The 27,971-nt window shown below is 26.9% G+C and overlaps 3 protein-coding genes across 3 annotated transcripts; 1 reads left to right on the plus strand and 2 right to left on the minus strand.

Moving 5' to 3' along the window:
- The first annotated feature begins 283 nt into the window (after window positions 1–283).
- LOC127279751 (type 1 phosphatidylinositol 4,5-bisphosphate 4-phosphatase) lies at window positions 284–7,303 on the plus strand. The gene is made up of 6 exons (XM_051302278.1): window positions 284–521; window positions 607–809; window positions 1,883–2,092; window positions 2,166–2,306; window positions 5,853–5,907; window positions 6,088–7,303. The coding sequence occupies exons 1-6, from the start codon at window positions 434–436 to the stop codon at window positions 6,171–6,173; spliced, it is 783 nt and encodes a 260-aa protein (XP_051158235.1). The 5' UTR covers window positions 284–433; the 3' UTR covers window positions 6,174–7,303.
- An 806-nt stretch (window positions 7,304–8,109) lies between these two features.
- On the minus strand, window positions 8,110–17,775 carry LOC127279720 (ATP-binding cassette sub-family C member 4-like). Its single transcript, XM_051302246.1, has 16 exons — window positions 17,707–17,775; window positions 17,456–17,558; window positions 17,283–17,393; window positions 17,074–17,208; window positions 16,735–16,939; window positions 14,005–14,227; window positions 13,081–13,692; window positions 12,512–13,008; window positions 12,109–12,393; window positions 11,103–11,329; window positions 10,512–11,008; window positions 10,121–10,351; window positions 9,530–9,876; window positions 9,152–9,397; window positions 8,736–9,035; window positions 8,110–8,557 (listed from the first exon to the last, which is right to left on the minus strand). Exons 2-16 carry the CDS (start codon window positions 17,527–17,529, stop codon window positions 8,417–8,419), a joined length of 4,131 nt encoding a protein of 1,376 aa, XP_051158203.1. The 5' UTR covers window positions 17,530–17,558; window positions 17,707–17,775; the 3' UTR covers window positions 8,110–8,416.
- A 2,624-nt stretch (window positions 17,776–20,399) lies between these two features.
- On the minus strand, window positions 20,400–27,960 carry LOC127279726 (fatty acid synthase-like). Its single transcript, XM_051302251.1, has 15 exons — window positions 27,816–27,960; window positions 27,363–27,613; window positions 26,929–27,160; window positions 26,428–26,849; window positions 26,051–26,344; window positions 25,709–25,919; window positions 25,471–25,631; window positions 25,023–25,340; window positions 24,407–24,933; window positions 24,026–24,306; window positions 23,725–23,922; window positions 22,049–23,464; window positions 21,597–21,973; window positions 20,583–21,311; window positions 20,400–20,522 (listed from the first exon to the last, which is right to left on the minus strand). The coding sequence occupies exons 1-15, from the start codon at window positions 27,958–27,960 to the stop codon at window positions 20,400–20,402; spliced, it is 5,685 nt and encodes a 1,894-aa protein (XP_051158208.1).
- Window positions 27,961–27,971: the final 11 nt, after the last annotated feature.

The following is a 27,971-nucleotide window of genomic DNA, read 5'->3' on the forward strand; positions in this document are numbered from 1 at the left end:
TCCAACAGAATATCAACGCTGATTGGTTATATAAATTTGCCGGAACTTTTGATATTTTTCATTTAAAATTACAAATTCTAATAAATTTCAATAAAATTAATTATAAATTAATTATTTATTAAACTTAAATTTGAAGAAAATTTAAAAATACAATACGAAATGTTTGTATGACATTAACAAACATAGATTAATAACAGATTTTGAAATATAAAATTTTCAGCGCTCTCTGGTGGGAAAAAATGAAATAACACCCCCGCGTTTTTCTATCGTTTGTTGCTTATCTAGAATTAGTAATCAACAACGAGAGTTGCTCGCGACGACAGGTCCCGACGGGCACGACGGGCTCGCGGTGATATTTGTCATCATCGTCGTCTGTGTTGTCAAAAAAAAAAAGTCGAGTCAGTGAAAACAAGTGATTTGAAAATAAATAAAAATGGGTGACGGAAAGGAGGGCGAACGTGAGCCCTTAATCAGGACAGGAGGGAATGTTTTTGTTCAACCTTACACTAGCGAAATTACAGGTAAATAAAAAGTAGCTGTCATTGTATATGTATATACATAATGACGACGGACATTTGGTGCAATATATCTGTCATTTTCTCGCAGAAGATATTCAACCAAATGTAAACGTTCAACCGAACGTAAATACAGTTTCCCCAATTGGACCCGATGAATTGCCACCACCATTTCAATCTGCTAGTCAGGGTGGTTTGCCTATGGTTACCTGCAGGGTTTGTCAAGCCATGATAGACATTTCCGGCAAACGAGAGCAGCATGTCGTTAAATGCAATCAATGCAATGAAGCTACTGTATGTTTCTCTAATTCTTTTTTTTCTCTCTTTTTCATTCCTATATAAAACATTATAGCTGTCTTCCATTTTCTTGTTCGTCTTTTTTTTTTCTGTATTCACTCTTTGACGACCTGATAAATCATTTCTAGTCATCTAGGAAATTATTTTTTTTATCTTAGATACTTTTTAATAAACATCTGTCTAATAAAGTATTTGTAAAAATAAACAGGATTAATTTCAATCTTCTTTTCATTTTTCTTTGTTCTCGCCCTAGCAACTAAAATAATTACAGGCCTCGGATTGTACTTTTTCGACTATTGTTTAGAAATTTTTTAATACGACTTCTTTTAGTTACTTAACAATAATTACTTAATTACTTAACAAATTTTTGAATAAAATTCTTCGCTAAGTTAATTATTTTCAATAATTTTAAAAAAATTCAATAATTTGACATTTTTAAAAAAAAATTTCGTCAAATAAAATTACCAAAAATTTCAATTCACATTCACATAAAATTTAATTATTTCCAAAAATCTAAACTTAATAATTAATAATAATTTCATAGATAATAAAAAAATTTTTCAGCAATTAAAATTTTCAAAAAATTTCCATTTGAAATTTTTTGAAATACAAATATACCTACTTCTAAAAATTTCAATGTAAAACCTACAATTTATTTACTCATAAATTTTTAATATAAAAATCTCAATTATAACTCTGAAAATTCAATTGTTATAAAAAAATGTTATCTTAAATTAATTGTTAAATTATTGTTAACTAATAATTTTCATTAAATTTTTTGAAAATTGAATTAAGTTATTTAAATACATTTCAATTAAAATCTTGAAAATAACAATAGTTATTTGAAATAAAATATTTATAAACTAATTAAATTTATTAAAAATAAAAAATCAACTTTTTTTTTTTTCGAATATAAATCCGAGATCTGTAATTATGTATAAACATTTTTTTTTGTTAACGAAATTTTGGATTTAAAGAAACTGATTAGAAAAATAATTATTTAGACTTATTTAATTATATAGATAATTGATTAAGATTAATTAATTAATGAAATAAATTATTTTCGATAGCCAATAAGAAACGCACCACCTGGAAAAAAATACGTACGTTGTCCATGCAATTGTCTTCTAATATGCAAAAGCTCTTCACAGCGAATTGCATGTCCAAGGCCAAATTGCAAACGTATAATTAATCTTGCACCAAGCCCTGTTACACCTCCTGTTCTTTCGATGCCAGGAATGTGCAGAGTTTGCTGTGCTCATTGTCATGATACATTTTTGGTAAGGAAATTAAATTTCCATATTTATTTAAATAGTTTTCAATTTAATTATTGTATATTTAATTTTTTCACAGTTTAATACACTAAACAATGCTTTGGCTCGATGTCCACATTGTCGAAAAGTATCTTCAGTTGGTCCTGATTTTGCTCGAGGTCGTGGAATTTTATTCATTATCCTTGGAATTGTTTGTTTAACAATTGGAGTTGTTGTCACGGTGAGTAATTTTCAAATTCTTATCACAACTTCGCTGAACTTTACGTTTATGATCAACGTTTTAGAAGAAAAAAATTACTTTTGAATATAATTTTTTTCCTAATTAAAATATGAAAAACAAATTTTTGCACCGTTTTTTATCGAGCAATTTTTAAAAGCAAAAATTTTTAGGCAAATTTTATTATTTTCCGCGTGAAAAAATATTTTTTATTTTTAATCGTTAATCGTAATTGTTGTAAATTTTACCTGGCATTCATAACTTTTGTTACATTTTAAAAACATTTTTTTTAAGTTCTTGTATTTTTTAAAGAAAAAAATTACTATTTAAATATTATTTTTTTTTTCAATTACAAATAGTAATGCAAATAATATGAAGAAGTAAATTGAAGATTAAATGAAACTTATCAAAGTAAAAATTGCCTATAAATTCAACTATGACATTCAATCTCTTCTATTGCGTTTGTTGTTTTATCTTCATATAACTTTTCATCCTCTTTTTAGTATTAATCTTAACAATTTCGAAATTATAAAGGAAGTTGAATATTCAAAGAAATCTAGATAAATTTTTGTATTTCGATTAATTAATTTAAAATTTAATTTAAAAAAATTTTTCACATTTTTCGATCAACAATTTTTGAATGAAAAATTTGTAGACAACAAATGAATTATTTTCCGAATGAAAAATATTTTTTTTCTTTCAATCTTTGATCATAAACGTTATGAACTTCACCGACGTAAAGAAAGGATATAATAGAGAATTTTTTTTTAATGATTTAATCGAAAAAAATAACATTAAATATTAGTGAATATTGAGAAAAGAAATTAAATTAATACATATATAATTATTTTGCTCTTTGGTACAAAAGTACTAAATTATAATTACAAGAGAAAAAAATTAAACACTTTAAACATCAGTATCTCTATTGTGGTACCAATAAAAACAAAAAGTAATTTACTAATAATCCCTTATGATATTTAATTATAAAATTTTGTAATATGTAATCTAATAATTATTAATAATATTTAATATATTTTCTTTATAATTTTATTTTATAATTGTAAAATGTTAGTATTATAAAATAAATTAGTCCATTTAAAAAGTTTGGCCAATTTTCCAAATTTCAATCTCGTTGTCATTATATTCCTATTGCTGAATATGTCAGTGATAACTAAATGTGTGCCAGCGGAATATAAATTACTCTCATGAATCATACTACACTCTTCATTGCACAAAGGCATACCACTACATTTTATTATGAGATCAATCTTTTTCACATATACGTCGATGTTTCATGTTTACATATATATACAAATACAGTCTTATAGATACTAAGAACGCGTTTTTGAAGTTGCTTATCAACGTATATATATAAATATATATTATATATATATATTTTTTCTAATAAATGTTTATTCTGCAATTTTAATGTCACTGACTTTAACTGTGGGTACATTTCTTTTAATTATTTTTATTTAACAGTAATTAATTCCTTCAAATTACTATACTTCTTTTCTAATTATTATTTTTTTATTATTTGTTGATATTTTTTGGTTTTAAATTTTAAAACTGACAGGATTGATACTCTATTTAAAAATCTGAAAGTCCTGGAAAAGTAAGAAAATTTTATGAAGAAAAATCCTGCCAAAGTCAAGGATTTTTGCTCCAAATCTTGAAAAACAAGCAATTTTCAATTTATAGTTAAAAGTTTTGTGATTTTCTTGATATTTTGCTAAATTGTTGTCCTATTTAAAAGCAATAAATTCCTAAAATAAAATAAATTCAACAAAAAAAATTCTAAAAAGTATCTTTAACACAATAATAAATTTTTATTTTTAAACACCGGGAATATTGAAGGATTTTCCATGTAGTTTTGAATACAAAAAAAAATTTAAACCCCCCTTTTTTAAAATCTAGTCTTATTTTTCAGATTTATCTCAGTTGGGTATTTTCTTTTTTTTATTTTCATTGAAAAGCGGAGAATTTTCCCGATAAAATATATAAAGATGAACGAGGGACAAAAAAAAATTTTTTCAAATTTTTTAAATTCGAAAATCTTTTGTTATTCCACTTTTAAATTGAGATTTATAGCTTTATTGGAAAAAAACTCATCTTTCCTGTGAAAATAAAAAAACTTTAAAATTTGCCAAAGGGGTCATCCATAAATCATGTGATAGATTTTTTTGAAATTTTAACACTACCCCCTTATTTATTATTTTAGTATTAATTATAAAAATTTTAGCTACTTTAAATTAGTGACAAACTTTTTCTTATGATTTAGTTAAATTTTATGAATAAATTAGTAAAATAATTATAAAAAAAATCAGATATTGTGAAAAAAAAATTTTAGTATTAATTTTTTGTTAACTTGTTAATTTTGTTAATTAAACTTGTTAATTCTCATAAAAATTCTCATTTTTAAAATTCAGTTATTTAAAAATAAAATTCAATTATTTTTTTAAATTCAATGATTTTTAAAATAAAATTTTTTATCAACTATTTTTATATTTTTCTTATGAATTTCTAATATATTAAGTTTTAGATTTTTCATGCAAAAGCAAACGTATTTTTCACATAGTTTATCAATTTCTTTAAATTATGAGTTAAATTCTCTACATTTTTTTTTATCAATTTCGTGCTTTGAAAAAAGATAGGTATTTGCATAGGGTATTTATCTAAAAAACAAAGTTGAAATAATTTCTAATTTAAAAAACATATTTTTAAACTTATTTTTTTTAGAAGTTACAGAAACGTAAAGTCGTATGTATATTAATTATCTCCGTGATTGGGACTAAGTATTATACTAAGTATTATATTATAAATTTGTTTATTTATAAAATAGCTTAATAAATTCTTTTACATTCTATAAAAGTAAAGAAAATATTAAAAATTATTATTTTTTAATTATTTTTTTTCAATTATTATGTTTTAATTATTGTTTTTAATATATATATATATAGTGATTTAAGATTCGTATTTCACTTTCTGCAAAGTTATCAATTTACAGAAACTAGAGAGGGATATCTCGCTTTCAACATTATGAAAGAAAATTAGAAATAGATTTGCGGAGTTTAGTTATTTGATTACTGAATTCAGAAGAATTGAATAAGGCGCATATTGTTATCTGAAATTGCGTTTATTACAAACCAAAAAAAAAGTGCGTTCGACGTAATTTGTATTTCCCTTCAGATATAAATGCTCTATTTTGGTATTTATTATTATCAGAAGGAAAAAATATCAGTCATTAAGCATATTACAAATTAGAGGAAGTTAATTTAAGATTAACTGTCTTTTCTCATATTAGGTCTTCTAATTATAATTGTCAATAATTATGATATCTGTATACATATTGAAAAAAATATCAATTCTTATTATGCAATAATTTTTAATCTACTTGAAAAATTGTTTGTTTTATTGCTCATTATCAAAAATTAATTTTTTTTTATTATCGTTGAGTATTAATCTTCAATTAATTATTTATAAGGTATCAATGAGATTCAATATTTAATGTTTCTTTTTATTGTATTACTTATGATTTCGTTTTTTCAGGTTTCTACTTATAGGCTGGTAAGGGAAAATGGTGGAATATACGTTGCTTATGTTGGTGAGTATCATATTTCTTATGATGTGTAGATAATTTATTAAAATATTTTTAGCAAAAATTTAATATAATTTAAAATTTTTTGGTTTAATTAAATACAAAATTAGGAAATTAAAAAAAAATTATTTTATTTATAATAATTTTTAATTAAATTATAATAATATAATGTAATCTATTTCTCAGGTGCATTCCTATTGGCTCTTCTATTCCTGGGTCGAAGTCTTTATTATTGTACCATGAAAATCAGTCTGATAGAAGGTCCCATTTAGTCTTCTTGACTCATCTTGCATTCTTTTATCAAAAACTATTTTTCAAGGTCAATGTCATGTATAATCAGTTTAGATAAGAGATTTCCATCAACAATAATAATAACAACAACAAAAAAGCTCCTTCTTGTTTCGCTTGAAGACAAAACAAAGCGTGAAAATCTGATGTTTAAGCAGAGGATAAACAGGAAAGAAATTAGAGCAACTCATTGAAAATGTATTCAGTCAGATTTATCCTCGGATATATTATAAAATAGTGCAGAGCACTGACAATGGGGAATGAACAATTTTTATCAAACGCTGATGATTATCGTTCGAAGTTCACTTTGTTCTGTTCACATATTGCGAACGAAGAATGAACACACGTTTCATTTAGTGTAAGAATAGAACAATGAACATATTATTATTTACACCAAAAGAAAAAGAAAGAAAGAAAGAAATAAAATTACTAGAACATACCTACAAGTTTGTTGGTAAAATACTAGTGGTTGTAATTAAAAAATAATAAAAATTATATACGGCGCATAATAATAAAGCGCGTAATAGTTGACGATTGAGTCTCGCAGAATTACAATAAATTTCTTTTTTTTGTATTCTAATCTTTCAAGTGCGTTTTGACTCAAAGAAATTTAATTTTCTTTATTTGAAGAAAATTATATTTAATATAATGAAATTTTTTTTAAATCCCATTTTTTGCACTTTTTGCATTCCCATTGAAACTTAGTTTTAAATCAATTATAACTATTGATGAATTTTTTGTAATAATGAGTGATTGAATTTTTCAAGAAAAAGAAAGATTTCTTTTTAATTAATACATAATAGATTTGAAGATTATGTAGAGAGAAGGGATAAATTTGTAATTTTAAATTTGTAAATTCGATTAGTTTCAATTTTAAGAAAATACTCTTCATGTATGAATTGTGTGACCAAGGTTATTAATGAAAGCGAGCATCCACATTGATTAATAATTTTTATTAATTAGTATATATCGCATTATAAATACGGTAGACACTAGTTCGGAACGCAAGTCTGGTTTTTTAATCTATATTTGCCTATATTATTATTATTATTATTATTATTATTATTATTATTATTATCTGTAATTAAAATAAAATATACTTACTGTAAAAGTTTATCGTCTATTTTTTAATTTTCAACTATTAAAATTAAATTATTTATTATTTCGAACTGAATTCTATAATAAATTTAATCAATATGTTTTTTTTTATTTAAATTACGAGTAATGTCACACGCAAAGTTATTTCATAAAAAAATAAAAATTCTATTCATAATATTTGAATGTCCTTATTTTTTTTAATTGGTTCAATATGATCTAGCAAATAATATATTTTTTCTTATTTTGATTTTCAATTCACATAAAATTGAAATTTTCATAATTAGTTTTTAGTTTTCCCATTAAAATTTTGCCATTTTGGAGAACCGCCTTGTTTTTTGTTAAAAAAAAATGTCAAATAATTGAAGTTGAAAAAATATTTATTATTGTATATATTAATTTTTCTAAACACAATATTCACACGTAGCATAATAAAATTTACAATAAAATAATAATTTTTCATCTGTAGCAGTACAAAAATGACCTTTCTTAAATAATTTTTACACAAAGTGACACTTAGAATTTTTGGACATTTTTCTTTTAAAAATAAATGACGAAAAAAATTTTTTAACGGAAAATAAACAAAAGACAAGCTATTTTGGTAACGGAAAATATATTATTATTATTATTATGTATATTTTTTAATTAAAACTAATGTAATTCTAAAACTAAACAAATTCTAAACAATCATAACGCAAATAATATTATTTGAATAATGTCACACTTAATCGCATTATAAATATAATAAACGTAACAAAAGTAAAATAAAAAAATACTTCCAAATTTAAAAGAAATTACTTTTGATTATCACATCAGTTGGAAAATTATTATCTTCATCATGAGAAGAAAATTATTCTAAAAATAAATTACCGTAATATATAATTTACTTCTTCGATATTACAGTGTTTTAATTCATGTAGATTTTCAACTACAGAAAGCTGCAATTTATTAAAAATCAAGAAATTTAAAAATTGTGTAGAATGTAGAAAAATAACTTTTTCGTGATAATTATTTTTTTTTAAAATTATTGTCTCAAGATAAATATCTTAAACTTCAGTTACTATTTAACGAATGTACTAATTAAAATTTGATAGATTGTCCTTATGTTTTAAATTTGACAAAGATATTAAAATTATGTTTCCTTATGTTTTGTTAAGTACGTTAGTTCAGCAACCTTCGATAATTGCTCAAACATAGCTCGTCCTGTTTCTCTAACCAAAGAAGTAAATTGTCCGTGTTGGTTTTGAAGAAGAATGTGCGGATGATCGAATTCCTGAAATATTTTTTTTTTCATTTAAATTAATAAGGCTAAATATCATAATAATTTGTATTGAATTTTTTTTTTCATGAATGTTAAGAAATACATCGATGTGAAAAAAATAAATTAGTCAGTAACATTAATAGGATTCTGTAAAATTTTTTAAGAATTGAAAATATTTGAGAAATCTTACCGCCATTTGTCCTGCATCCAAGACTAAAACTTTGTCGCTGTCCATAATTGTGTTCAGTCGATGAGCAACAGTGAGTACAGTGCAAGGAGCGAATTTAGTTCTTATGGTTCTTTGAATCAGAGCATCCGTTTGTGGATCCACATTTGCTGTGGCTTCGTCCAACATTAGAATCCGATTGTTCCTCAAAATTGCTCTTGCGAGGCAAATCAACTGGCGCTGTCCAACACTGAAATTACTTCCTCTGTCGGACACTCGACTGTCCAATCCATTGACGGCTGCAATCGCTTCTTTCAGTTCCACCTGTTCGGCATTTACAAAAATTATTTACATTTCATACCGGAAAATTAATTTATAATTCAAAATTTCAAAGTCTAACCCTCTATTTAGAACTGTTAATTTAAAAATAAGGAAATCACCTCTTCGAGAACCTCCCACAGTAATCTGTCGGGAAATTCGCTAAAGGGATCCAGATTTCTTCTGATTGTACCAGAAAATAGAACAGGATCCTGTGGAATAATAGAAATTTGACGTCGAAGATCTTCCAGACATACGGTTCCCGTGTCTATATTGTCGATTTCAATGACTCCATCGATTTTGGCGAGACGAAAGAGAGCCGCGATTAACGACGTTTTTCCTGCACCGGTTCTCCCAACCACTCCCACCTAAAAGAAAATTTTTTAATTACAAATTTTGCTAAAACATAACATTTTCTGTTTGAAATGTACTGTTGGTTAATGAAAACAAAATTAATATCAATTAAATAAGTACGAATTGTATAATAATTAGTGATTCACCTTTTCAGTTGGGTGAATGACGATATTGAGGTCCTGCAAAACAGGAGGATCCTCATTGGAATATTTCAAGTACATATTTCGGAATCTAATGGAACCCAAAGTGGGCCAATCTTTCGGAGGCGTAACAATTGACTCAATCATACTTTGTTTTCGCTTCTTTTTGGACATAACTCCTTTGTCTCGTAAATTAGGTTCGGAAGGAAGTTCAGCATATTCTAAAACTCTTTCGACCGACATTAATTGATTTGTCACTTCTGCACTTTGACGCATTCCCCATTGAATCATTCCCATCATTGACATCACTTGTGTAATAGCCAAACCCACTTTTCCTCCATTTTCTGTCGATGCTGAAAATAGAGTATGCTTTAAAATTGTCTGTTTTCAATATTAAAATTTAATTTTAAATATTTGAATTTTTTCCTCCCTACAATGTATCAAAATTCTTTTAATTGTATTATATGTTTGGTAAATTTTCGAAATTATGCGATTTAGAAAAATGTAAAAGTTTTGTCTCAACTTTCTTCTAACAAATTATTATTAAGAAAAATTTTAAAATTTAAAGAAAAGTGTTGATATTTTTTTGATACTTACAATCACTGCTAATAAGAGAAGTAAAAGTCACCACAGTCACAAAGATAAAAGTAAAAACATCCAAGGAATATCCAAAAGCAGAACTTGTCACAATAAACATAAACCACGAAGAGGTATGTAAATCTTGGAATTTGTCAAATTCATGTTTGAGTATTTCTTGAGCTCCAAAGGCTCTGATTGTCGTCAGTCCATTGAGTGTTGCGTTGAGATGAGTAAATACTGGTGAACGTGCTAGTTGAAAAATTAATAAAAATTTAAATCAACAAATTATTTATAAAAATTCATTTCTTTATAAACATTCGCTAGAGTAAAAATTAATAAAACAGTGCAATTAAATTTTCTAATATTAAATTCAATAAAAATTATTATAATACAAAAAAATAATACTTACTCATTCCCTCAAGGCGTTTGACATTTTTACTAGTCTTGAGAAAAACTTTTCGAATCCAATAAAATACAGCGCCAAGTAGGACAATTGGAATGATATAGTAATAACTTATAATACAAGTGACAATCAATGTTCCCATTGTCATCATGATTATTTGTCCAGCATCCAAAAGAGCTTTTGGCAATAATTCATCTATGGCTACCAAGTCTTTTGAAAATCTGTTAAGAATTCGACCACTTGGATTTGTATCGAAAAATCGCATTCCCGTTCTAATAAATGCACTGAATACCATGTCGTGTAAACGTTGACTTGCTCTCATACACAAAGCGTAAAATGCGAAAGATCTAATAATTCCGATTAGAAATATCGACATAACTATTCCACTATATACATAAAGGTAAACTTCCTGTGACCATGGTTGAACTTTAAAAAGTCCCTCATCCGTTTGATTTCGTGTTATATTTACAGCTTTATATAATTTTGCTTCTTCTGCTGTTATTCTAAGAATTTAAATTTCATATTACATAAATTGTTATCATATTTAAGTTATATATTTATAAATATGTGCATTGTTTTTCGATTTTACAGACTTACAGAAAAGGGACATAAAGGTCATTTAAACTGGCAGCGAATTGAGTTGCAATGAATAAAATAAACACGATGAAACCAAAAAATAAATTAGCTCCAGCTCTAAAATAATTGAGGAAAATTGAACCCTTTACAGTTCCTTTTGAAGTTCCTTCCACCAATTTGTCTATATTTTCGGAATGTTGCTCGTTTTCTTCAATCTCCATATCACCGCAAGCTTCTGACACTTTACTCTTTGAAAAAAAAATGCATTTTTATTCCTTTGAGAATCAATGTTGCTTTCAAGTAGTATAAATATAATTTTTTTTTCTTAAGCATAAGTTTCTTAATTTTTAAAGTCAATATTGAATCAAAATTTTTCATTTAATCTAGTATAGTTTCAATTCTAAACTTTGGTTTTTAGACAAAAAAATTATTTAAAAATCAAAAATCATGAATTTTTAAGACATAAATTTCGTCCTCGAAAGATTATATTCCACGCCGAATTCGAAATCCATTTGCAATTGCATCTACGATTTTTTTGAAACTTTTTTTTCTTTTTGTATACTAATTGATATCAGTTTTCATGATTTTTTTCCAAATTTTTTTAGCAAGCCATTTTTGAGATATGGATTTTTCAAAATTTCAGGATTTTAATGACTTTTTGTTTTTGAATACTTATAACTTTCTTAAAAATGCATCAATTTTAAAAGTTTTCTTTTCAAAATGTGTTTTTAAACCTATTTTAAAAAAAAAAATCGAAAATTCTTTTCTAATGATATTACTATCAAATTTTTAAGTTTTAAAGATGGAAAAGTAATTTTTTTCAATTGACGCACTGATCGGTTTTTTTTTAAATTAAAAAAAAACTATTTCCTTTTACGAAAATTTTAAGCCTAGTCAGAATTTGGCGTGGAAATACATCATAGTAGATAATTAAAAAAAAAACTGATGAAATTGTTAACATTTGTCTACTGTAAATGAAATAAGTGAAAATGAAAAAATTTAATTCTCCTATGCAATAAAAACATACTTTATTACTTATAGTTGAAAATTTTCTTTGCATTGTACTTATTTCCATGAATGATTCTTCATTATTGTTAGAATTTTCAGCAGCTATGAGAGGCATGTATTCTGGATGACTTTGAAGAAGCTGCTGATAATTCTTGTAAAATTTCATCTTTCCTTGATCCAGAAGAATAATCGCGTCAACTCCTTTGATATATTGAAGTTGATGCGTTGCCAAAATTCGAGTCTTACCGGATAAATAGTGTTTTATACACTCTTCAAATAAATGTTTCCCCACGTGTGCGTCCACCTAATTAACATTCCAATATTATTTGAAATTTGCGTTTTTAATTCTAAACTTGAAAATATATTTGAACGTAACTATTATTTTCAAAAAGTGGCAGAAATGGTAAATGAATTAAAATTACCGCACTGAGAGGATCGTCGAAGAGGTAAATGTCGGCCTGCCTGTAGACAGCCCTCGCCAAGTTGATTCTGGCCTTCTGCCCTCCCGACAAGGAACTTCCCCTGTCGCCAACAATGGTCTGGTCTCCTTGGGGAAACTGTTTGAAGTCTCTGAGAAGGGCGCACGCTTTGACGACTCTCTGGTACCTTTGTCTGTCGTAGGCTTGGCCGAAGAGAATATTCTGTCTGACGGATGATCCGAAAACCCAGGATTCCTGACCTGCATAACTCAAACCGCCCTTGACTCTAATACTTCCCTCTGTAAGTGCGATTTCTTTTAAAATTGCAGACAGCAAGGAACTCTTTCCAGCTCCAACCATTCCAATTACCATGTACAATTTTCCGGTTTCGATTTCCAGATTAATTTTTTCCAAAGTGTTCTCCGCTTGATCTGACTCCCATTTCGCAGTCACATTATCCAGCTTGACTGCCCATGTCTCTGGGGCTTCGTCCAACACGTCTATTTTTCAATAAACAAACAAATATTTATGTCAATTAAAAATAATTAAAAACTTTCTTTTTAAACTATTACCTTTAACGCAATTAGAATTGTTATTAAAATGATCATTATTAATCAACAACCCATTTTGCCTGATTCTCAAGTCGTCAACAAAACCTTCATTAATAAAATGAAAATTAGATTTGACTGAATTTCTTTTATCTGTCTTTTTAATTGTTCTCGCATGATAAGACTGATGGGGATTCATTTCTTCGAATTCTTCGTACATTAAAAAATGTTGTAATCTTCGAATAGCCACCAGGCATTCTGCAATTTCCGCGAAACCTCGTACAAACATACCAGACATTGTGTGTGAAAGAATAGCAAAATATGACGAAATAACAAAAACTTTGTCTGCTGTTAATTGTTCTTTGTATAAAAGCATTGTTAGTAAAGTTGAAAATAAAGCAATTCTTGTTGTGAAAATATTGAAAGTCATGTAAATTCCTCGAATGTAGGAACTTTTTGTCACTATCTTCAGTTCAAGTTTACGAGCAATTTCCACTAAAGCGCAAAATGGCTTTTCCCAAGCGTACATTTTTATCACTTGAACCCCTGAGATTATTTCGTCCATAAGTCGTACTCTCTCGTCTGTTTTTATTGCAGTTTGGAGTCTATAAATTGATGACAGCTTGCCAGTGTATGCTAAAATAAATATGGAAAATTAAGACAAAAAATTATTTTAAAGTTCAAGTCAAATTATACTCAGTTTTTTGCCGTCGTCTTTTTTTTAAATTCCAATGTAAATAAACAAAATTTTATTTGATAATCATCAAAAAGTGGATTGTTATATAGTTTTAAAAAATGATAATGATTTATAAGATTTTTCTAAAAATAGACAGCAACGACTTTAGGTGAAATATTATAATGGATTGATCAATTTTCAAGTTTGAATTTAAAAACTAAAGAAAAGTAGTAGAACTTATTCCAAGAAAATTCTGCTTTTGTAAAAATTACATTGTATTGGTACAACGATAAAAATAACAGCAATTCCAATAACCCCAGCATATCCAGCTTGATTATATAAAAAATATGCAATAATCAAAGCCGTGAGAGGTGCTGACCACATATAATGGATCAAAATCGAAACGAGATCAAATCTGTTAACATCATTTGCGACTAAATTCACTATTTTCCCTGGAGCCGTTTCTCCCAGTGCAGTCTTACTAAGTTTCAAAGCCTGCAAAATAATTAATCCAATTAAGTTTATTTATTATTTGAATTATTGTGTAGTATCATTTTTGTAAAATGTTACAAAGAAACGACATGATTGTCTCATAAAAATCATTAGTTAGAATTTTTATCTGGGTCATTCCATTTTATTTCACCTATAGTCGTTGCGGCCTATTTTTAGAAAAATTTGGTATTTTGTATTAATGACTTTTAATATCCTGACAATTCATTTTTGACAATTATTTTATGAAATTTTTTTTTATTTACATTGAAATTTAGTTTTTAAGTTGAGTTGAACGGGAAATAGGTTAGTTTGACAGCTTTGGAAATTTTGTATAAAAGAACAAAAATAATTCAGTTAGTAAATTTTTTTTCATTGATATTTGTTGAAAATAATCTAATTTATCAATGTTAATTGATAATTGTGTGAAAAAGGCCAAAATACTACGTGAAAATTAATATTCAAACTTACCTGTAAAATGTCAAAATTTGTCATATTTTATTTATATTTTTCAAGAAAGTTTATAAATATTATAAAATTTATTACTACCTAACAATAAGTACTTCCCATGTACTTTCACATGATATGTTGGCTTTTTATTTTTATAATATAGAAATATGAGAAATTTTACCTTGAATATAGATTTATTTGTATGAATTTTATTTATACAAATACTTGTTTTTTAACCTTCAAATTCGTATTTTACGGTGAATTTTTTGATAATTTTGTCCGTCTACGTATATTTTAAGGAAACCTTGGAGGAAGGGAGGGGGGGGTCGGAAATGCCCGTAAGTATTCTGCGGTCAAAGTCGGGTGGATATAGACGGACGTTTAGACGTTTTTTGATGGACGTTTAAACACTTTGATTCTTTAAAGTGAATAAAAATAAAAAGTAGCTCGTTCTCCATCACCAAATTTTGATAAGATGAATAAAGAAGATTTAACTTAAATTTTAAAACCAAAATGGGATTTTTTCATTAATCGCTTGCGAAGATATAATTGTTCAAAACCAGATAAAATCCTGAAAAGTTCAACATTCAAGGTAAAATTTCTCATATTTCTATATTATAAAAATAAAAAGCCAACATATCATGTGACAGTACATGGAAAGTACTTATTGTTAGGTAGTAATAAATTTTATAATATTTATAACGTTTCTGGGAAAATAAAAATAAAATGTGACAAATTTTGACATTTTACAGGTAAGTTTGAATATTAATTTTCACGTAGTATTTTGGCCTTTTTTACACAATTATCAATTAACATTGGTAAATTAGAATATTTTCAACAAATATCAACGAAAAAAAATTTACTAACTAAATTATTTTCGTTTTTTTTTTATAAAATTTCCAAAGTTTTCAAACTAACCTATTTTCCGGGCAACTCAATTTAAAAACTAAATTTCAACGTAAATAAAAAAAAAATTTCATAAAATAATTGTCAAAATTGAATTGTCAGGATATTAAAAGTCATTAATACAAAATACACCAAATTTTTCTAAAAATAGGCCGCAACGACTATAGGTGAAATAAAATGTAATGACCCACCTTCAACAATTTTATTGGATATAATTATTTTTTAAACCAAGTTTTATTTTTAGAATTTTCATTTAACAAAATTTTTATGTATCAAATTTTCATTTATTTATTTTTTATTTATCGAATTTCTTTTTAGTAAAGTTTTTATTTAGTAGAATTCTAATTTAACAGAATTTTTATTAAGCATAATTCTTATTAAACTGAATTTTAAGTGATTCAAATTTTCAAATGTCAAAATTTTCAATTTACTAAATCTTTAATTGTTCGAATTTTTATTTGATTTCGACGCAATTTTTAAAATTGATTAATCAAAAATTATCAAGAAAATCTTGATTGGTAAATTTTAAAAGTCGACCCAAAATCTTACTGTCGATTGTTTATTCGGTAATTTGCAATTTCGGACAACACTGAAAATTCAGTATTTTAAAAAATCTATCAAATGACAATTCGTATAAACAAAAATTCGAACAAATAAATGAAGCTGAAGTACTTCAGCTTAGTTAAATAAAGATTCGGTGAATTTGAAATTCCGTCATTTGAAAATTCGAATCACTTAAAATTCAGTTGCATGAGAATTATGTTAAATTAAAATTCTGTTGAATTATAATTATTTTAAATAAAAAGTTGTGTAAAGAGAAATTTTGTGAAATAAAAATTCGGTACCTAAAAATTCTTTGATGTAAATATTTTTTAAAAAAAATTCTATTAATATTAAATGCCAATTTAAAAAAAAAGAAAATTTGTCTAAAAAATAATTATATCTAATAAAATTCTTGAAAATACAAATTCTACGAAATAATTTTTATGGGAATTTTTGGTTGAATTTACAATATTTTTTTGTAAATTTATTCCCTTATTGATCTGATTTACAGAAAATAGGTGTTAAATCTGTTTAAAAATCTGTAACTCTTACAGAAATGATGTATTAAATTTCCATTTTGTCAGAATTTGCAGCAACCACATACATATATCTACCTTTCTGTAAACAAGTGAGCAAACAGCAATTCGTACTCTGCCTCCAATATGTAAAGCACCATATAAGGATTGATTTATGGAAATCACTTTTAGAATAGACGTAAGGCAAATTCCTCCAGCAAAAATAAATGCTATGTGGTAAGGAACATCTGTATTTGGTTTAAAATATTTCAAAAAGCCACCTAAAAAAAATGGTGTTGCCAATCTGTAATTATAATAAAAATTTTAATATTATATGAAATAACACTCAATATTTATTTAATATTATAATAAAATTTTTAAACTTTAATTTCTTCTATTTGCAATTTAATTATTATAATATAAATAATTTTGACAAACCTTAAGATAAATTCATTAAATATCTGAAGTAAACCAAGAAGTGAATATTCCCATAAAAAAGTTCGAAAAATTGTTTTCAATAAACTTACTTTCTTCTTATGTTTTTTCGCATTTTCTACTTCTATTTTCCATTGCCTGAAAAAAAGATGCATTTAATATTAAAAAAATGCTTTCAAATATTTATAAAATTTTAAATAACAGACACTAACGTTTCTAGTCTGTCCCCAAGAACGGATGATTTGTCTGTTTTTAATGGATCGTATAAATCTTCGGTTCCCAATACTTTTGTATATCCCGTCTTGAAAATACGTACCGTCCACCTAAAAATAGTTTTTGTTGAATAATATAAACTAGTCATTAATTAAATTACTTTGATACATACCACCATAATAAAACTGATAAACAAGATGCTTTTTCCCTAGGATTTGGATGTACAATTGTTTTTTTTGCATCCATCTTCTAAATCACTCATTGATTCCATGCAACTTGTATATTAAAAAAGACAAATTTTAAGTTATAAAATCAAATATTTAAAGAATGAGAAAATTGATTTCATTAATTTTTTTTTTTGTATTTTTATGCAAAAAAACAGAATTTAATAATAATAAACTTCTTGAAACTTCTATTGCGTACTTTATATTTCAATATACTAAATTCTCAAACAGTTGATCTAGTTCATTCTAAAAAAATTGTAGAATTGATTTAATACACCTGCGACTACATTGAATAAGTTGTTATCAGACATACGTTTCTTTTATATAAATAGTTCATTATTTTAACATATTTATCTATTACTTCAATCTATAGTAAATATTTATATACACATTTTTTACATATAAACTTTATTGCTTATTAGTAATTCTTTTGTTATCATAGGCTTTATAAAGTTTCTTTTCAAGAATTTTTCATGTACTTTTCAATGCCAAAAAAATGTTTACTTCATTTTTATCAAAATCAGGGTTGCCACGCTATCTGGAAAATTGGAAATCCTCGAAAAGTCAGGGAATTTTATATATCTGGAAAAATTCTTTAAATATTAATTAATTTGAAAAAAATGGTAGAAAGTATCTTTAATACAAATTAATTAATTTTTTATTTTTAAACAGAGGTTTTTGAAGTATTTTGTCGTATAGAGGTAACAAGAAACAAATTAAATTTTCTTAAAAAAGTGTATAAACTACGTGAGTAAAATTTTATAATTTTTGATCTAATAGAAAGATAACATTCAATATTCAGATGTATTTTTACGATTAAAATAAAATAATCGAGTTTTATACATTTTTTTCTAAAAATAAAATTTTTCATAAGAAACGATTTTTTTTTCTTTAACTTTTGCAATTCTTTATTCAAAAATGGTAAAATGTGACAATCTTTAGTATTTTCATGTGTATAGTTAGAAAATTGGAATATTTCAATATTTAAAAACAAAGTGTACAAAAAATTTGCGAAAATTTTGCGATTTATTTGAAATAAAATCATTTGAAGTAAAATTAATTTGATATAAATCTTAAATGACATAAATTTCATTCGACATAATTCTCATTTGACATAAAATTCATTTGATATAATTCGCATTTGAAATAAAACTCATTTGTCATAAAAATAGCATTGTCTATGCTTGTCTTACATATAAGCTTCTGTGTGTGTGTGGGAAAAGGACAGACGGAGCAACTTTTATGACAAATGAATTTTATAACAAATAAGTTTTATGTTAAATATGAGATTTATATCGAATGAATTTTATGTTAAATGAAATTTGGGGTTTAGTCATGCGATTTGAATTATATAACATGTACCTGTTAATTTCGTTTTTATGAGTATAGTTGACATTTAAGTATGATTAAGTAATTCAAAATAATTAATAATCACTTTCCTAATAAAAATTGTAGTTAATAGTTTTGAAATAATGATAAGAATTATTTTTATCATTATTCTTTATCTTTTTTTTTTATTACTATATTTTACATTCAAATAATCGAAAAACTGCTGGTGTCAAAATAAAATTTTAAATCATTCTTGGTAGGGTTTAATTTATCGCATTTTTTAATATCTTGCAATTTTGGCCAATATAATTAAATTGCAGTAATACATTTATGTACATTCTAATTAATTTATTAAAAATCATTAATTGTTCAGATGTCAGAAAATAATATATTTGAATTTTAAAAATAGTTCTTGTAATTAAACAATTAATATTCGTCATAAAGTTTGGATATTTTATAAATATTAAATTAAATTAATTATTTTTTAAAAAATTTTTATATAAATTTAAAATTATTATGAACAACTTGGAGAATATTTATAAAATATTACGAAGTTATAGATGTTAAAACTCTATCTTTGTAAACGCCCAAAAAATATGAGTGTATCAAAATAAAATATAATAATATTAATGATAATAAAATATTAAATTTTAATCTGAAAAGAGGAGTTATGCAAAACAAAATAATCACCTTGAAAATTTTAACTACGTGAGTGATAGGTTAAAGTGTTACCTGTTTGTTTTGCACCAAATATAATCCACAATTTTTCTTTACACTCTCACTATATACAAAAACATTTTTAACTTTATGAAAATTTGTATCTTACGTCTTTATGAATTTTAACAGTATTTTTATTCTATTTTTAATTTAGATAAATTATAAATAAACAAAAAATGTATGGCGCACTTTTTGATTGGTCCAGCGGATGCTGAGCTACACTAGAAAACAAATATGGAAAAAATGTAGAAAAATTAAATTTGCGAGATAATCGTTCCGGAATACCGCCAATAAAATAGGGAAAAAGTTTCGAACAAAAAATGTATGGTGCACTTTTAGATTGGTCCAGCGGATGCTGAGCTACACTCAAATAAATTTATGAAAAATTTTCGAAAAATTAAATTTTCGAGATAATCGTTCGGGAATACCGCCAAAGTGTTTAGCAAAAAGTAGCGAACAAAAAATGTATGGCGCACTTTTTGATTGGTCCAGCGGATGCTGAGCTACACTAGAAAACAAATTTGGAAAAATTTTCAAAAAATTAAATACGCTACATAATCGTTCGGGAATACCGCTATAGTGATTAGAAGAAGGTTCTGAGCAAAAAATGTATGGCGCACTTTTTGATTGGTAAAATTTAATATATATTTCATTTTTCATAAAAATAAAAAGAGCATTGTTTATCCTTGTCTTACATATAAGCTTTCGTGTTTGGGAAAAGGACAGACGAAGTAATTTTTATGTCAAATGATATTTATGTGAAATGAAATTTGGGGTTTAATCGTGCCAGTCGATGATACTCAAAAAACGTCTTTTTATTTTTTCTAATAATTACGTTAAGTAGGATTAATTCTGAATTTTTTCTGAAATCTGAAGTCTCCAGGTCGTTGATATGGGTTGAGTTGCTGTAATATAATTATCGAATTCCGACCTTGCCGATACTTCAGTGGTAATGTTTTCTTTCTCAATCTAAAAATTTGAATCAAAAATTATAATATTATATAGTTACTTTGTTTAATGATGTTTTACCTTTTTATAATCTGCTTCCAATGATTTATGAAAAATGGATACAATGCTCGCTTTCGAAGCAATTAAATTATCCAATTGTTCCATAATACTAGAAGCAGACAACAAAGTTTCATTTCTCTCATTTTCTGTTGTGTATTCCGCAATTTCATAAACTGGACCTAAAAGGATCAAAAGTCCCGGGGTAGGTACTTTTGTTTTTTCTTGAAAAACTTTCGTCAATTCTATTTCTCTTAACAAAAAGTTGTTGAAATTTCCCCTGATATATTTACAGGTTGAAAAAACAACGAAATGTAGTAGATCAGGGCTTTTTTTCTTAGATTCCTCAAAAAGATGTTTGGTAAACAAATATCTCGAACTAGAAGACCTTGTTGATAAATTATTAGTTCCTTGAAGATCGAAAATGGCATCTATTGTACCAAGAGCATTGACTTCCTCAAGAAGAGTATTTACATTCTGTTGATGAGTAAATTCCAATTCTTCTTTTACTACAACTGAAACTCCATTCTTTTTCCACAAATTTATTTTATGTTTACTGTAAGCTCCTGTATTTTTTGATTCAGAAGTTATAATAATATTTTTGGCACCTCTAACAACTAAAAAATCAACTAGTTCAAATCCAAAGGCATTCAATCCTTCAATTATCAAACAAGATCCTTCACTTCTACATAAGAAACGAGGAACTGCCAGAGCTGTATTGCTACCGTTATCCGGCTGCACTTTGACAATGATCTACAAAGATATAAGCATAGCTATAAAAGAAAATGTTAAAAAATTCTGTTTTTTTTTAAATAAAAAAATGGAAAAGTCAAAGTGAAGAAACGAATAATTACAGTAGAACGTCGATTATTAGAATCCATTGGGACCGGACATAGTTCGAATTATCGAAAGTACAGATAATAAAAATCGCAACAATTTTTAAAATTGAAACCAGTATTTTTTGAAAGTGAAACAGTTGAATTACTTTTTATGAATGTGTCGCGAAAATATTATCGAGGTTCTACTATATAATTTTACCTTTTCAAAGAAATCTTTTGAAGCTTCGTTAATAAAACCGTGTTTTAACATTTGTCTTGGATAGACACGTTTGGGTATTGGTTTTACAATTTGCCTTGATATTCCATTTTCAATCATTTGTGACAATTTTCTTTTTGTGTCTAGATTCAGATTTCTTAATTTCTTGGGAATGATTGAGGACATAATAACATTCTCATCAAAGACTTCCATGCCTACTGACATACCAAATGCTTCATGCAAATTTCCAATGACAATAATTCTTCCAAATTTTTTAACATTCTTTACGCAACTTTCTAAATTACTTAAATCATCATTATTATAAATCACTAAATTAACTCCCTTTCCTTTAGTTTGTGACCAGAATTGTTGACTAAAACCTTTTGTTATTTGAATAAAATTGTTTTCAGGAATATTTGGATAATTATTTTTCAGGAAGTTTTTATCTCTATTGCTAGTGTGTCCAAGGAAAACTTGAGATGTAATATTTAATGCTAAATTAACAATAGCTTGACCAATAGAACAACTAGCATTGTATAGAAAAATAGATTCATTGTTTAGTAGATTTCCCTTTAAGACTAGAGACAAATATGCCACTATATAGGCTACAGGTACAGTAGCAGCATCTTCTAATGACCATTTATCAGGTATGTTCCAAGTGAAATCACTATCGGGTATTATGTAATTTGAAAGTATATTATTTGTAGCAATTCCCATAACTCTAGTTCCTTTGGAATTAATTCCAGAATATTCTTGTTCAACTGATTTTATATCAATTCTATTTTTCGTAATGTCTTCTAATGTTGGTTTATCAGTTTGTAATAGAAAATCTGCTTGATTTATTGCGGAATACTCGACTTTGACTGTCTTTGTACTTTTTGTAGGAAATCCCTCGACCCAAGAAATAGAATCTAATGCGGAAGAATTCTGATATTCTGCTGTCCAATTTGATACGTTTTGAAGATTGGAGACAATTGGAAAATATTTGTATGTTCCCCAAATTTTACCTGGCAAAAGAATATTCATTTTTAAATTTAGATCCATGTGTGAATTGTATAATGGATCTTGTAAAGAGAATTCTAAAACTTGTGGATCTTGTATGTCTACTATTTGAATTTTATTTCCATGTAGCTCTTCCTGAAGTATTGCAAGTTTTTGACAAAGATTGGAATACTCGTTAGATCTAAATACAATTATGAGACGATCACAATCTGCAGATGTAATTATTGTTCTTATTTTATTGGACCAATCTTTATCATCATTGATATTCAAAACAGAAGATTTATTGAAGAAGTGTTTCTGACGAAAGAGCAAAGCAACTCGACCGTTGGGAAGATATTTTTTAAGAACAAGTCCTAATCCTGCAAAATCGAACATTTTCAAAACTAAACTTTCGTTTTGGGGTTCTGCAAATGTTAAAAAGAAGGTTCCACTTGCTATCATTTTCGTGAGATCCTGTTGAGTGTATTGCATTATATTGCAAAGTACCAAAAGTGCAATAAGACTAGATTTTGGTTTATTGTTGAACAACCAGGAAGAAGGTACCATATCGATTTTAAACCTACTTTCTATAGTATCATTAATAACGGTGTGCATGATTTCTCTTATTTCTTTCACATCAATAGAGCCGTCATCAACGATAGAAATCAAATTTGATTTTTTTGTATTTTCTTCTAAAAATTGAAGAGTCATATTTAAGATCTCTGATAAAGTAGATAAAGCCCCATCTGTTCCCGGAAGAATTTCAATTTTTTTAACAACAACTTTATTTTTCCCAGACTCATTCAGTATAGATTTAAAATTGATTCCTTCCATTTGTACACCACTTGCACTAATAGTTTGTAATTTCTTATAAACTGATACAGGTATTTCTGAAAATAGTGTTTTTATTAATTATTTATATTTTCTTAAAATTAATTCATTTTATGCGAAATGAAATAGTTACCATCTGAGTTATTAACAATTTCCTTATGCACTTTCAAGTTAATAATAATTTTTCTAATTTTAAATGGCACTTGAATTTTTTTGACATTATTTCCAAAGTCATACATCTGAATTATTCCATCTAAAAATGATGTCCAATTATCATTCCATACTAAAGTTCCCTTAGACCCATTAGTTGATGATTTACGAATTGTTCTAAAAGGTCCTGAATATTGTAAACCTCGATTCTGTAATTCACTGTAAACGTCACTTTCACTCAAATACTGATAAATTTGATCGTCTTTTTCATCAATTTGAATACAGTGTTGATTAGGAGCATCAGTCACTTGCAATATTCCGGAACATAGTAGAATTTCGTTATTGGTAACTTGAAAGAAACCACTGCCTAGAAAAGCAATAAAAAATTTTATCATGAAAAAAAATGAATAATTTGAACATTTTATATCAATTATACTGAAAAATAGATTTTATCTTAATCATCTATCTACCTTTTTGAACCATTGTTACTAATACGATATTTTCGTCGTCTGGTATCTCCACTTGTTGTTTGTGAATTGTTACATTTTGGTAAAGTATTGAGAATTCAGAATTATTTTGTAACGACTTTAAAACATCCCAGGCGAGTGTTAAATACATAGAATTAGGAATAACAATTTTGCCATTGATCCTGGCATGTTTCAAATATTTCCACTCATCATTCTTTAGATTTATTACGAAGTTCATCTCTCCTTTCTTAATTTTAGTAATTTCCTTGAGTGAATTAGTGTTCCTAAAGTTAAACAACTATTTTATACTTCATTTAAAAAATTATTCTTATTAGTACTAATTAATTTAATTCTTATTCTGAAACTGAAAGAATGCTATTTTACCACTTAGTTGAATGATCCCATTTAATTAAAGACGAAATTGAGGGCGTTCCACGTGATACTGGATAGCTGATTTTAGGATAAAGATTGGACACTTTAAAATTGCAACCAGCATTGTATACTTTACCTAAAGCTTCAAAAAGAAATGAGACATTATCTGGATGATATCTTTTGGTTAAGGGAACGTTAAGAACATTTTCAGGCAATGATTTTTTTACAATTGCCTGTAGAAGACCATGGGGGGCTATTTCGATAACAACTGCATGTGGAGGAATAAGTTTTGCACTTTCGGCAAACAGAACATGATTTAGAAAATTATTTGTGTGATATTCCGCAGATGATAGTCGACCTAACGCAGAATTCCATTTATCTTGAGGAACTGAACTACTTATCCATTTGTTACTTCGAAGTTTTGGATGAGGTATTATTTCTTGAAGGTATTTTCTTAATTTTTTACCAGCCATTGCTATGTATCGACTGTGGTAGGCAATGTTACCGCACTTCACTTCTTTGACAAAAATATTGTTTGCCTGGAAAGAAGAAATTGTTTATTACAAATAGGAAAAACTTTGTTGGATTAGAAAATTTGAATTAAATTAGGGCTATAATGCATTTCTACCGTCAATTGTTCGGTAAAGTTTTTTAAAGAATCTGCAGGACCACTGATAGTACAATTATCTTCACTATTGTGACAAGCTACTTCAATATCAGGTGGACATAGATTTTTGATTTTTTTATATCCAAGACCAACTGCAGCCATTGATCCTTTTATCATATCTGTTTCTATAGAAGCTAAACCCCTAGCTAAGGCACAAAGAATCATTTGCTCTGCTGTGAGACATTCATCAGCATAAGCACAACCTAATTCTCCGATTGAATGGCCAATTACAAAATCTGGCTTTAATCCAATAGAGTTTAATAAGTCTACTAATCCAATCTAAAAAAAATAATAAATATTCTTCATAAATTTTTATTAAGCTTATATGTTAAGGTTTATTTATTATAGGTTTTATATATAATTTCAAACCTTGTGTTATTTTATATTGATTGTTTAAAACTTCAGATACCTGGATAGCAGCAATTCCAACAAAAGCATTGATGATGTTATCAAAAATTTTTGGATCATTTTCTGTAATGATGCGGAAAATGTCTATGCCCCGGGTTTTAAGGACTTTATCGCATTTCTTTATGCCTTCCTCAAAAACAGGTATTTGTAATAAAGCTTTTCCTATTTTTTAAATTAAACATCATTGTATTAATTATTTATTGATACATTTAGTTTTGAAAGAGTTTAACAAACCCTACCCATTTCGGTCCATTGGGAACCCATACCGGAAAACATGTACCAAATTTCTTTCTTAAAACTAGAAATATATTGAATTTCTCTTGCTTTGCATTTTGTTGATTCATTAGGAGAAAGTAGTGTATATCCTCTATACATGTGAGCTGGAATTTCAGTTTCAAATATATCGTACATAAGCTGAAGCATTTCCACATCGACTGATCTTCTTTCTAGCTGCAAAACATATTTTTTTAGTATCTTAAAAAATCATATCAGGATAGGTTTAATAAAAACTCCTTAATAAATCTTTATATTATAAAATTATATAGTTTTCTACTATGATATGATTAATAATACTAACTAACATCACATAGAATGAAATTAACAGCTTCTTCTGTGCAACCAGAACATATGACTAATCTTGGAAAACAGTCGTCAGGTTTTCCTGAATTTTTCTTATACTTTTTGAAATCTTTTAATATAATATTAGCACTAGCACCAGTTATGGCTAGACTATTAACAACTGCATAGTCTCCGGTCCAAGGAGTTAATTCCGTTACAACTTTACACCGACCTTCTTTAAGAGCAGGAATTTTGTCAGATATTTTTTTAAAATGAAGATTTGGTGGAATGTATCCAAACTCCATTGCGGTGATAATCTATACAGAAGTTCGTATAGTGAAATGTAAATAACAAAACAAAACCAATATATTGTTGTGCAATAAATTTAAAATACAAAAACCTTAATAATTCCTATAAGTGGATTTGTTGCTTCACAAGATCCGAGGTTAGATTTGACAGAACCAATATAAAGAGGTAATTTTCTTCCTTCATTGTAAACTTCATCAATGGCTTTTACCTCTTCAGAATCAACAACTTTAATTCCTGAACCATCGGCTTCTATAAATGAAATATCTTTACCAGAAAGACCACATTCTTTCAAAGTATTTCTCATTATATTTGCTTGAGAATCATGGCTTGGATAGAAAAGCAAATTGTCATTATTGTTAATTCCAAAACAAATGTTGGCATTTTTCACTTCTGCATAAATCCGTTTTGCATCGCGAGCCTTTTGAAGAAATAGGACTACACTTCCTTCGCTGCGAGTATAACCATTAGCTGCATCGTCAAATGATTTTGTTTTCCCATCGGGTGATAAATGTCCTAAAAATGATGTTGAAATTTTGAATATTATGTTGTTTTTATCCTTTCTATAACACTAAAGTTCTTGAACTACTTCTACCTAACAAAAATAATTGTAGAGACTTTTGTGGATGTAAAACCACATTACTGGCACCAATAATAGCATTTTCAGCTCGTCCATCTCTAATTGCCATAAATCCTTCGTGTAATGCATTGGCACCTCCACAGCAGCTAGAATCAATATTGACACTTGGCCCAGTAAGACCGAAGAAAAATGAAATTCGATTTGGTAACATAGCCCGATTGATTCCTAGTAATCCGTATCCATTTTGCTGAAAAACAATAAAGATTAAGACGATTTCAAGCTGTTGTCAGTTTATTGAATACGGAAACTAATTTTTTGTTTTTTTTAATAACTTCTATAATTACACAGCTACACAATGACATAAATTTGTCTGAACCAGAAATCAGTTTATAGTTTTTCTAATTTAAATTAACAATTTTCTTCACATTAACAAATAAAAATCGTCATACCACAAATTTTTCATAAAATATTGATTTTTCTGACTCTGAAGAACTGATTCCAGTAAAAACTGCCGATTTAGATCCTTTCAAATTTTTTGGATTAATTCCAGCATCTGTAATTGCTTCGTAAGCCGTTTCTATTGTTATTCTTATTAAAGGATCCATATAATCTACCATTTTTCCATGAACTCCAAAAAATACACGATCAAAAGTGTCAATATTTTTTATTGTACCGATTCGTGATGGAATTTGAGGATGTTCTGCAAGATTATCAATTATTAATAATAATAAAATTCTTGAAGTACTCGTTAACTTTGCTGTTTATTTCTTAAAAACGTCCTTATCTTTACATAGAAAAAAAATTTTCTGCCTCTTTTTTTGAAACAAGTATTTAAAACTTACAACGAATAAAATACTAACGCATTTAACTTAATTTATGTACTTTAAATATAACACTCATACCGTTGTCCCAACGAACATTGCTGTCACCAATGCAGTCTGTTTTATTTAAAAGATTCTTCTGCAATTCTCTAATATTTTCACTATTTGGAAATTTTCCAGCTATACCAGATATTACTATTTCATCTCCCGATAGTTTTGGTTCCATTTTTAAATAAT

The sequence above is a fragment of the Leptopilina boulardi genome, unplaced genomic scaffold, assembly GCF_019393585.1.
Source record: "Leptopilina boulardi isolate dan_hultmark-lab unplaced genomic scaffold, ZJU_Lbou_2.1 LbouV2_223, whole genome shotgun sequence".
Lineage (NCBI taxonomy): Eukaryota > Metazoa > Arthropoda > Insecta > Hymenoptera > Figitidae > Leptopilina > Leptopilina boulardi.

Coding starts and splice junctions, on each gene's coding strand:
- LOC127279751 (XM_051302278.1), top strand. CDS start 434: ATGGGTGACGGAAAGGAGGGCGAACGTGAGCCCTTAATCAGGACAGGA. Junction 2,093..2,165: donor ATTGTCATGATACATTTTTG/GTAAGGAAATTA, acceptor ATTTTTTCACAG/TTTAATACACTAAACAATGC. Junction 5,908..6,087: donor AATATACGTTGCTTATGTTG/GTGAGTATCATA, acceptor TCTATTTCTCAG/GTGCATTCCTATTGGCTCTT.
- LOC127279720 (XM_051302246.1), bottom strand. CDS start 17,529: ATGGATGCAAAAAAAACAATTGTACATCCAAATCCTAGGGAAAAAGCA. Junction 17,394..17,455: donor TTATCAGTTTTATTATGGTG/GTATGTATCAAA, acceptor AACTATTTTTAG/GTGGACGGTACGTATTTTCA. Junction 16,940..17,073: donor TTTAATGAATTTATCTTAAG/GTTTGTCAAAAT, acceptor TTATAATTACAG/ATTGGCAACACCATTTTTTT.
- LOC127279726 (XM_051302251.1), bottom strand. CDS start 27,960: ATGGAACCAAAACTATCGGGAGATGAAATAGTAATATCTGGTATAGCT. Junction 25,920..26,050: donor TTAATTTCATTCTATGTGAT/GTTAGTTAGTAT, acceptor TATGTTTTGCAG/CTAGAAAGAAGATCAGTCGA. Junction 24,934..25,022: donor ACTTTACCGAACAATTGACG/GTAGAAATGCAT, acceptor TCTTCTTTCCAG/GCAAACAATATTTTTGTCAA.